This window comes from Arvicanthis niloticus, chromosome X (assembly GCF_011762505.2).
Source record: "Arvicanthis niloticus isolate mArvNil1 chromosome X, mArvNil1.pat.X, whole genome shotgun sequence".
In the NCBI taxonomy this organism is placed as follows: Eukaryota; Metazoa; Chordata; class Mammalia; order Rodentia; family Muridae; genus Arvicanthis; species Arvicanthis niloticus.
Window position 1 is genome coordinate 22,576,247 of NC_047679.1, and position 12,125 is coordinate 22,588,371.

The 12,125-nt window shown below is 43.3% G+C and overlaps 1 protein-coding gene across 2 annotated transcripts in view; it reads left to right on the forward strand.

Moving 5' to 3' along the window:
- The window catches only part of Egfl6 (EGF like domain multiple 6), a 57,704-nt gene that overhangs the window by 29,486 nt on the left and 16,093 nt on the right, over window positions 1-12,125 (forward strand). For both annotated transcript variants that reach the window (XM_076918261.1, XM_034485501.2), the window contains exons 5-7: window positions 1,533-1,652; window positions 5,594-5,728; window positions 8,463-8,585. In XM_076918261.1, coding sequence (XP_076774376.1) covers window positions 1,533-1,652; window positions 5,594-5,728; window positions 8,463-8,585 — 378 coding nt within the window. The remainder of the gene's footprint in view (window positions 1-1,532; window positions 1,653-5,593; window positions 5,729-8,462; window positions 8,586-12,125) is intronic.

The following is a 12,125-nucleotide window of genomic DNA, read 5'->3' on the forward strand; positions in this document are numbered from 1 at the left end:
TACAGTGATCACTTCAAACTTTTTAAAAACATGGATGCTAATGGGGATTCTGAAAACATTACAGGGGAGCTCATTCCATGCCAAAAGAGATATTGTTCCCCAAGTGGAAAGATAGCTAATTTTGATGATTAAGTTTGAAAGAAGGTAGCCAAAGAGAAAAGAAGAGAATAATATAACCATCAGTAGGTGTTTGTTTCCTTGCCTTAGGTCTCCATCCTTGCACCCTCTTTCTTTAGGGATTATCTGTACCATCACATATAAAGCTTTCCTAGGTGCTGATTTTTTTTCCCTCCTGGCCCACTTCATTGTCTTTGGTCCCTCTGGGTGACTAGCATTTTATTGAGGTGTGTGAATGTTGTTATTTACCAAAATCACTTTTTGCTTTTGATCGCTGATCTTGGAATATAAGAGGTATTAAGAGAGCTGAGAGATGGCTCAGTAGGAAAAAAAAAAAAAAAGCACCTGTCCTGCCAGCATAAGGACCTGAGTTCAAATCCCCAGAACCCTTGTAAAAACAAAAGACGTAGCACAAGGGTCTGTAATCCCAACAACACTGTAGGAAGGTGTGGGGCAGAAATAGAAGCATCCCTAGGTTTCCAGGCCAGCCAGGCTGAAGTACACAGACCTGCAGGTAAGCAATAGGGATCAAACCCAGTGCCTCATGCATGCTAGACAAACACTCTAACGCCTGAACCTGAGCTCCAGCTGCTGTCCCTCCGGTAGACTTAGCTTTATTTTTTTTTTATTCTGGTCACTTGGAGACATGTAGCCAGTCTTTGCTGCAACAGAAGCCAGACAAGTATCTGGATTGTCAGATACACATTTTCACAATGGTGAAAATGGGGGCCAGAAGCACTCTTGTGGAACTGAGTGCCTACCTGCATTTACCACATCACTACCGGTTACTGAAACACCATGTTTGATATCTTGAGTGACTCTCAATGAGTCTCCACATTTGTGCGAAGATCTCTAGAGTTCTTTTACTCTAACTGCCCACATTGATAATCTACATCAGCAGTTACTTTCCATCCTCTAGAGACTGGCCAAGTGACATATTAATCCAAGTGCATAGAAAAGGGCTAAGGAAGGAGGTCAGTTGGTGTCATGCTCACCCAGCTCATACAGACCCTGGATTCGAGCCTTGGTGGTTCGTAAACCAGGTGTGGTGGCACATGACTGTTATCTCAGAATTTTGGAAATGGAGAATCAGAAGTTTCTAGGCCATATAGTAAATTCAAGGCCAGGCTGAGATACATGAGATAATGTCTCAATTAAAAAGACAGAGGGGAGTATGGGGTTCAGTCAGAGCTATATGTTTTGCCTAGAGATAGTCAAATGCGGTGTGTTGGTCAACAAAACAGAGCATGAGTAAGTGGGATGATTCCTAGAAACCACTAGGACAATGATCCTGCCAGATTCCTTGTGGGTTTTCATTTGGGACTCAGACCGTGAAGCCAGTCCTGAGACACATTACATTTCACATCACAGAATTGGAAGAGACTTTCTTAGTTAATCTTTGACTACTTTTGCAGACTCCAGGACGTGTGCCAGAATAAACTGCCAGTATGGCTGTGAAGATACCGAGGAAGGGCCACGGTGTGTGTGTCCATCCTCTGGCCTCCGCCTGGGCCCAAATGGAAGAGTGTGCCTAGGTAAAACAGAAAGGATTACCTCCATTCCTCTCCACCCCCTCCCATTGCCCCTCTATTCCCCTCCATCCTTTCTCCACTGAACTCCACTTTCATTCATCACAAGAACTGCGTTGACTAGATACAGTGAATTCAAAGTACTGATCTCTGTCTATGAAATATCCTCAGTCATTTGTGCTCTCTAAACACTTTGGGATATAAAGGAAAACCAGTCTTCTAGTAGTCTATACTGCTGAGTGCCAGAATGAATAAGGCATAAAGGTTCTTTTTATTTACCATGTATTGCCATTGCATATCTGACTTCAATTACCATGTGACTGACAGTACACCATCCAGTCAATCATATGAACCGTTGGGATTTATTTGTTTCAAGTCCTGGCTATCATTTTCCTGGAAAACATGTGTTTACTTTTTTGTTCTCAGTATTAATTTAGTGAAAAAGGTATATGTTTCCCATGACATCTAGGCGGTGCTTTAAATGCTTTTTCACATTCTCTTTAAAACCTGCTGTAAGGGCTGGGGCTCGAGCATAGTCAGAGAGTGCTTGCCCAGCATTTGCAAACCACTGGGCTCAATCCCCACCACTGTATAAAGCAGGTGTGGTAGAGTGTACCTGTAACCATGGTACTCAGCAGATGACGGCAGGGAAAGCAGAGGTCATCAGGGAGATCAGAGGTCATCCTCAGCAAGTTCAAAGCTAATCTGGATTATTTTAGACTCTGTCTCAAAAAAATGTCTTTATCCAAACTATTCAGCACAAAGTAGGGTCAAGCAGTGAGTTCAAGGCCAGCCTGGTGCTTGGTCTACATAGTGAGTTCCAAGTCAGCCAGAAATACGCAGTAACACCCTGTCTCAAGAAAGTAAAATTATAATTTCATTGCTATTTCTGGGTAGACAAAATGGGCAGATTAAGTCAGACTCAAACACATAAACCGTTCATTTGTTCATTTACAGCTGCAAATTTAGTAAAAGCTGCGGCCTAAAGTTTTAACTTCCTTGCTTTCTCTTGTTTTACTGCACATCTTAATTTGTAAGTCCACAGAAGCAGAGCACATAGCTGCTTCAGTAAATGATCCCAGGAAACACTGGTTGAGACTTAGGAAGTATCTCAGGGAAAGGCAGGTACCAGCACTGAGTGAATTCAGTGAGCAGGTTTGATGAGCTCTGGGGACCTCTGGGAGACCAACTGTACTTGTTACTTTTCTCATTGGTTTGACCCAAATACTTGACAAGAAAGAACTTAATTAAGGGAGGAAGGGTTTATTTTGACTCATAATTTGAGAGGATGTAAAGGATACCATAGTGGAGGATGCATTACAGCAGGAGTGGAAGGCAAGGCAGATGGCCACGTTGCATCCACATTCAGAAAGCAGAGAACTACCTAGAAGTGAGAGTTCAAGTCCCGCCCTCAGTCATTCCCTTCTTCCAGTAAGCCTCCTCCTAAAAGATCCACAGTCTTTTCAAATATCCCCAGAGACCAAGTGTTCAAATGCCTATAGAGAACATTTCACATTCAAACCACAACTCTGAGGAAAGCTGCCTCTTGGTTTTCTCAAGCCAAGAATTTTGGGTCAGGTCTCCACCAACCCCTGCTGTTCCCTCATGGGATGCTGCTCCAAGGTGAGACTGCCTAGTCCTCACAGTAAGACCCAGAAACAGGTCTAGCAGGCAGCCAAAGGCAGCAATGGTGCCTTTGAGGGCTGAGTGGCACAGCGCCTTGGTGGCTGGAACACCATTTTATTCATTTTTACATTTTGGTTACTTTTGTGAGTTTGAATTAATTTCGTTCAATCACCTAAATGTATGAATTTCTAACAATCATATTGCACCAAATACATACAACATTTAGATTGGGTGAATACATAGTCTCAATAAGGGAGAACCAATGAGACCAGAATCTTGAACAAAAAAAAGTTCATCTTCTTTAATTTGAAATATAAGCATTATGTAGCAACCTCTTCAGTGTAATATAAATATTTTTCAGTCAGGATACTGGGTGTTCATTTATCCTAAATGGATGTAGTTTGATGAATTTTGTATATAAAGTAAGCTCAGCCGTATAGGCCACGGAAGTACTTTTTAAAAATATGTATGTATATTAAACTCTGTCTTCTTTTTTTGTTTTTTGTTTTGTTTTGTTTTGCTTTACTTTGTTGTTGTTGATGATGATGATGTTTAGTTTGGTTCTCAAGACAGGGTTTCTCTGTGTAACAGCCCTGGCTGGCTGTCCTAGAACTCTCTCTCTGTAAACCAGGCTGACCCTGAAGTCACAGATACTGTCCTGGTTCTGCCTCCTGAGTGCTAGGGTTAACTTTGCTCAATTTAATAGTTACTTGGTATTTTAAGAGTGCTGCAGGACAGCTAAGTCAGTGAAGTACTCACCAGACATACATGTGTCTCCAATGTGTCCCCAGATTGACCCCTAGCATTCAGTCGTGGGGTGGGGGAGGGAATGGGGGCCTGTGGAATGAAAACAATAAGCAATCATCAACTTGCATGCTTAACCCAAGGTCCAATATACTTGATATCTGGAAGTTAGTTAGAACAACACTGAGTGTTAGCAAATTGCTCAGCCTAGCTGTCAGCCCCCACCATGTGACAACACTCACTCAGAAGAAATGTAACATGCCTATATAATTGGTTTATATGTCATTGTTATACAATTATACTTGACCCACAACTTAAACAACAGTACATTCTTCCACAACTACATTTTTTGGTGATTTGAGTCAGTCTTACCCGAGCATAGCAGGAGCTGTTTAATGCTTTTACAAAACGCAAATCTTTTTTTTCTTTTTTCTTTTTTTTTTTTTTTCAAGACATGATTTCTCTGTATAGCCCTGGCTGTCCTGGAACTCACTCTGTAGACCAGGCTGGCCTCGAACTCAGAAATCTGCCTGCCTCTGCCTCCCAAGCTCTGGGATTAAAGGTGTGCGCCACCACTGCCCGGCACAAAATGCAAATCTTAAATGTTCACGTCTTTTGAGTTGCTCAGAGTGTGGCTGACCTCACTTTCAAAAGTTGTATGTTATACAATATAATTAGTTACTTGGGAAAATAGTCACTCATCACACACATAAAGCATAGGTACCACATACTAGACACACGCTTGGCCCTAGAAGAGCTGGAGCCTGACACATGAGCAGATATAAGGAGTGGGGATGTAATTCAGTTGATAGGGTGCACGCCTAACAAGCAAGCAGCCCTGTGTTCCATCCCTAGCACCACATAAAAAAGGCATGGTAGCCTTACCTATAATCCCAGCACTAGGAAGATGGAGGCAAGAGAATGAGGAGTTAAAGGTCATCCTTGGCTACATAGTGAGTCTGAGGCCAACCTATGATATGAGAGAGAGAAAGGGAGGGGCGGTGGAGGGGGAGAGGAAAGAGGGGAGGAGAGGGGGGAGAGGGGAGAAGAGGGGAGGGGGGGAGAGGGGAGAAGAGGGAAGAGGAGGGAAGAGGAGGGGAGAGGGGAGAAGAGGGGAGAGGAGAGAAGAGGGGAGAGGAGGGGAGAGGAGGGAAGAGGAGGGGAGAGGAGGGGAGGAGAGAGGAGGGGAGAGGAGAGAAGAGGGGAGAGGAGGGGAGAGGAGGGGAGAGGGGAGAGGAGAGAAGAGGGGAGAGGAGGGGAGAGGGGAGGGGAGAGGAGGGGAGAGGGGAGAAGGGAGAGAAGGAACAAATGATGACATTGTAAGCCAGGTAACACCTCAGGGAAAGTTGGACATAACTGATATGAACCTGCAAGCTAAATAAAGAGCTGAGCATGTGCCTGGTAAAGGTCTAGAATACTTCTTGAAGACTTGACCTTGACAGCAGTCACTCGGTTTGTTAAGCAAGAAGACTAAGCATGTGCTTGAGTGTTGTGTGCTGGGAGTTGAGGTGGGCACCTGTGCATGTGCTGGAGTACTCTTCCTGCAACCTCTGACGGGATCTACTCCTCTATTCTAGATATTGATGAATGTGCTTCTAGCAAAGCAGTCTGCCCTTCCAATCGAAGATGTGTGAACACATTTGGAAGCTACTACTGCAAATGTCACATTGGTTTTGAACTGAAATATATCAGTCGCCGATATGATTGTGTAGGTAAGATCCAGTGGCTTTTTTTCTCCTTTCCCCCAAGCCTGAATGAAGGCTTTCTCTACAGGCATTTTTTATATTCATTCAATCTACTACACTGACCAACTAGACAACACATACACATGCACAAAGAAAAACAAAAAAACCACTGATATTATTTTTCTGGCATTAGGTAACTCCAGTGAGATTAATTATGAAGCCAGGTCTATAGTGATGGAAACAAATTAATGTAAGGCTATCATGGAGCAAATATCTTGAGATTTCTGTAAGGGTTTTTTAATGTGATAAGTTTTTATCTAGTTTATATGTCTGGTTCTATCTCCAACTACACACCTATGAATGGAAGTAATAAAGAAGTATTTATATTTACTACAAGAGCTGATTTTACTATAAAATCTCAGTGATCTGTTCCTATTATCTTTCATTGGATTGGCTTGAGACTGGAGAGGTGGCTCAGTACTTACCAATCACAATCACCTGAATTTGGATCCAAGCATCCAAGTAACAAGCAAAGTATCCCAGAAAAACACCTGAACCCCCAGCTCTAGAGAGGAGGAACAGGAGGATCACTAGGGGTCTGCTGGCTTCCAGCATACCTAAGAACACAGGAGCCCCCAGGAGAGATGTAGGAGGAGCTAAGGTGGGAGGAGTAAAGGAGAGGAAGAGAAGAAGGAAGAGGAGGAGCTAGGGGAGACAGAGAAGGAGAGAAGTGGACACGGAGGCTGATGTTCACTTGTCTGTAGCAGTCAAAGGTAGTTGGTATATCTAGCTTGGGTATTGGGTTACACCTCTGATTGTAAGGGTATCTTGTTATTGATCATTACTAAATATATAAGCCTTTGGATAATCTAAGCATTAGAGTCTCATCTGTACCAAGCCTGTGTGATTGGCAGGATGGTCCAGGCACTGCCCAGCCTTGCAGGGACAGCGTGGAAGACTGGCAGAGCCATCTCCCACGCTGGCATCTCATGAGTGGCAGGGCTGGTATTTCTAGCTGGCCATTTCTAGCTACGGCGCACACGTGGTCTCTGGCCACGTGGCTGAGCTAGGCAGAGACACCTGCAGCTTAGATAGTTGGCTTGTCTGGCAGCCACCTTTTAAATAATTACTACAACAGAGAGACTTTGCTTCCAAAGGAATAGGCAGAGAGTCATAGGAGAGGATATTCTTCTTGCCTCTGCTGTAGACATAAGCACACACATCTGTGCACATGTGCATGTAAATGCACACACATATCTTTTTTTTTTTTTTTTTTTTTTGGTTTTTCAAGACAGGGTTTCTCTGTGTAGCCCTGGCTGTCCTGGAACTCACTCTGTAGACCAGGCTGGCCTCGAACTCAGAAATCCGCCTGCCTCTGCCTCCCAAGTGCTGGGATTAAAGGCATGTGCCACCACCACTCGGCACATATCAGTTTTTTAAAGAAAAATTATATGAAGGGGCACATGTTCTTTCCTCTTTCTTCTTTTAGCCCTTTTGTAGTTCAAGCATCATATAACATGACTCTGTGATAATACTGTCATTAGGAATATTTTTATCCCTTGAAGGGATTCCAGACCTCGAAGAGCTTGTCAGGTCAGATGTACATACTCACTGCCTTTGATATACTGTCCGACAGTGAAGAGAAATTTGGGTTTCATCTAGCTCTCAATTCATTCCCACATGGCATGGAAAGTTAACTGTTGGAGGAAATACCATTGTTTCAATCCTGTACTTAGGGCTTCTTAGGACATGTCTTGTATCATCATGTTGGGACAACAACCCATTGCTGATGTTTGAACCATCCTGGGAGACTTCCACAGCTATTCCCTCGAATCTTCTTAGATATGAGGACTACCTTAAACAGACACATACAATTCATGTTCAGCATAAGCTTAGAGCCCAACCAGTCCTGTCAATCCAGCCAGCTGTGCAATCAAATGACAGTGATGCAGTGTTGCCCAGATCCCTGACACTATAAGGACGTTCCCCTCCACAACAGATTGGGAATGCACACAGCTTCCCAAGAAAGCAAATCTCTGACATACTAACAGCAGTTAATATTAGCATCAGAGCAGTTTTGTGACTGAGTTCAAAACAATACGTACTTACATCTACAAAAGCATAGACAGGGCATAGGGTGGAGAGTAGAGCACTTGAAGCTCCCACCTGAGTGGAATCTGGCCAATTTTCCACCTCTAAATCCAGCAGACGAGCTCAAACCAGCCTGACCCTTTCCCCTGACAGGTTCTGAACAAAATGCCCATCATGCCTATGAATTCAGACAATGGCAGCAGTTCCTGCCTCATTCTGTCTTTTGTTTGTGAGGAATTTCAAGCCAAAATTAGAATTTATTTTCTGATATTGTTCCTTAGTTTCGGGTTACGTGGATGAAAATCAAACCAACACAAAGTTTAGCATTTATTTTCTGATGTTGTTATTTAGTTCCCGATTATGTGGATGAAAGGCAAAAGGAGAAACTCCAAACATCGTAGCTGATTTCAATCATATTAATAATGAGCAAACAGGGGAGTTCCTTTGGGGGAGGTGAGTTGCGGGCACCCTCCCTACATACCAGGCAGGCGCCAGGCAAAGCCAGGGCTCTTGGCCAAAGGGCCTCAGGTTTTGAACACCTCTCCACTCTCAGGCAGCACTTAGTTTGCTGAAGTGTTGAGTGGTTGGCCTCGTTGCTCAGGTGAAAAGGCTACTCCTTCAGCAAGCTCTTTTATCATAAAGTTGTTCACTGGAATGTTCCCCTTTTCAGATATAAATGAGTGTGCTCTGAATACCCATACGTGCAGCCCCCATGCCAATTGCCTCAATACCCAAGGCTCCTTCAAGTGCAAATGCAAGCAGGGATATAGGGGCAATGGACTGCAGTGTTCTGGTAAGTAGCATTTGGTCATGACAGTTTTGCTATCTGCCCCCCACAAAGCACACCTTCCAGATAGCATGTGGGTTTGTGAGAGGGTGGGTGTGTTGGTGTGTGTGTGTGTGTTTATGCATGCGTGTGGGTGCATACCTCAGCCTTGTATCTTTTCCTAGCTGTGCTGTATTGTATTTCTGGTACTCATGAAAGTCGCAGGCAGGCACAAAAGTGAAAGATCAAAGGTCAGAATGTAATTCAGTTAGTAGAGTGCCTAACATATTCAAAGCCTGGCCCCTAGTAGCAAATAAAGTAGGTATGGTAATCCCAGTACTAAGAGATGAGAGAAGGAGGCTCAAACATTCAAGGTCATCCTCCAATACACAGTGACTTTGAACCCAGCCTGTGACATATGAGACCCTGTCTCAAAATAAACAAGCAGAAAACCTAGGTTGGGAGGACAAACAAACAAGGGCATCTTTCTTATTTTTCTGGTCACAACACTTTCATCAGGACTTTTTCCAGAACAGCAACAAAGACAAAGCAGGATGTGTTAGATATCACTTCTTGTCATCCTAAAGTCCACATTCTCTCTGTGTGTCTGTGTCTCTCTCTGTCTCTCTGTCCCTCCCTCCCTCCTCCCCCTACCCCCTCTGTGTGTGTGTGTGTGTTGGACTCTTTAATCTTTAATGATAATGATTTAAAATTGTAAATGTAGAAGCCAGACAAACAATTAGAAAATCTACTGTGGTTAACTTAGAACAACAGGACAAGTGATTTTCCATGAGTCCTATGTCTGAGGCAATGTTTTCTTACTTCGAGAAGGACTCAAACTGACAGAGGCTTTACCATCTTATGGTACTTGGTTATTAATCCAAGCACTTGGGATTTTTTCACACCCTGGAAAGAAACATGGGCAATTAGATAGCAGCTCTTACTACTTCAGTTTGGGAGTGGCAGATTTCAAGAACCAAAATAATAATGATGGCGGTAGTGGTAGTAATGGTGGTGGTGTTTGGGAGTGGCATAAATGAACACTGGAAAACCAAGTCAAGTTGTCTATGCTTACCGTGCAGGCTATCCCCTGGTAAACAGAATCCTACAGTGTTTAAAATCAAGCAGTCAACATCATGAACTATACCTGTGCTCCCAACACTTAGAGAATTAGGAGGATAACGACTTCAAGATCATCTCTGTGAGTTTAGCCTGGGCTAAATTATGAGACACTGTCTCTTGTCTCAAAAGACCAAGAATAGTAGTAATAATGACAATGATCGCTAGGTTTATCCTTCTGTTAACCCTGACTCATTGTGACTAGACTTGTCTTTGTTGTGTTCTGTTCTGTTTTTGGTTGTTTGGTTTTGATTATTATTATTATGATTATGATTATGATTATTACTATTACTTTGTTGGCGGGGAGGAGTGCTGTAGGTATGCATGATGTTTGTGGGCGTAAATACCACAGCGTGTATGTGGAGGTCAGAGGAAACTTTTTGGAGTCAGTCACCAGGGTGATGCAGCAAGCACTTCTAATGAGCTGAGCAATCGCCAGGCCCTGTTTGTTTGTTTGTTGTTTGTTTGTTGTTTGGTTGATTGAAGCAACATCATGCAATGTAGTCCTGGCTGCCTGATAGTAGTCCTCTGTAGTCCTCTGTAGCCCAGAATAGCCTTGATCTGACTACTATCCTATCTCAGCTTTTTGAGTGCTGGGATCACGGGGATGTACTGTCCTACTGGCTCTAGAACGGTTCACTGCCCTGTCTCAAGTAATGTCTATGCCCTTCGGCACAAGTCTCATAAGTATGACTGTAAATCATAGGCTGACTTGCCTCATACCCTATGACCCCATCCAGTCAAGTGTCCTGATGACACACAGACTATCTCCTGGCTTTTACAAAACTAAACACTATGCACCACGACAGACATTCAACAGCATACACATAAAAGGTTCACAGAATCCAAGTAGCCTGTGGCTGAGTCTAGAAATCAGATGCCATAAAGAACTGACAAGCGAACTGGCAGCATTTATTTTGAAAAAAAAAAAAAAAAAAAAAAGACGATGAGACACATAAATCATGCCTGGATTGTTTTTTAAGAAATGTGAAACAAAAAGTAGCCCCTCTAAAGAAGATTAACACCAGTGGGTAGAAGTTATTGTCTCCTGCAAAGCTAAATAGGCAGTTTCTAGGAGTGGAGCAGAGACCCTTCCAGAGGTAATGGCATAGGCATGAATCAGTATCCAGAGGGCATTTGAGATACCTAGGTGCTGGGTCCCAGAACAAAGTATTAGATACCATGCAGGTAGGGAAATGACTTACTGGGTAAAGTACTTTCCTCTCAATCATAAAGAGTTGTATGTAGATCCCCAACATCCATGAAAAGATTGAAGAGGCATGCTTGGTTGCCTGCCTACAATCCCAGTGCTTTGGAAGTGGCAACAGAAGATCCCTAGATCAAGCTGGCTAGCCAGACAAGCTGAATTAGTGAGCTCTAGGTTCCGGTGAGAGACTCTACTTCAATACATGAGATGGACAGCAATTGAAGAAAGCACCTGATGTTAACCTCTAGCCTCCATGTGTACCCACACCTGTACCCACCTACACATAATAACATGAATATACACATTCATAGATGCTTCATGCACACACTCATGAAAAAAACAAACAAACGAAAACAGAATTGGATCCCAAACAGGACTCATGATAGTCCTGTGGTTGGCACTTATAATAGGTCAGTTCAGAGTACCTAAAAGTCCCCCAATTGCAAGAAGGCAAACTGGAGCATGCCATGCAAATTCCTAGGTCCTAGCTAGATACAGATACAGGGCAGTAGACTCCCCGTGCCTTGTGACCTTAGGGTACTGTCTACAATGCTGCCCAGACCCCACAGGTGCAGCTAGAGATGGGAAATTAGTACCTCTAGGAAACACCCTCAGCCAATGGAGGTCTTGGAGTCTATAAATAAATACCTTTCCTTCCCCTTCATAGTGTGGGGCAATCCTGAACAGTAGTGCTTCACAGGCTTCCAGTTTTCTCCAGACTGAGTTTGTTGCCCAAAGTAATGACCTGCCCAATGTGACACCATCTTTTGTCTCCTCTCACCTCCTTTGACTCATTGTCCCCCTCCCCTACATTCTAACTTCTGGAATCCTGCCCCAAATCCTTCTTCGGGGATTTTCCCACGATAACTCAAACTAAGACAGACACATCTCTGAGTAGCATGTCATGGTGGTGAAATGAAGTCGAAAACTTCAGTCAGTTGGTCACACCATAGATGCCCAGTAAAGTTTGCTGTGGTTAGTATTGTTCTAAATGTCATCTCAACCCTCTGTTGAGGGCCAGAAACTGTAGTGTGGAATACTATGAACATAAATTTAAAATGTGCGTGAAAAGTAGAAGCACCCCCCCAAAAAAAATGTATTTCTTTCTTTTTTTTTTTTTTTTTTTTTTAGGTTTATTTGTTTATTTTATGTATGTGAACACACTGTAGCTGTCTTCAGACACACCAGAAGAGGGCATCAGATCCCATTACAGATGGTTGTGAGCCACCATGTGGTTGCTG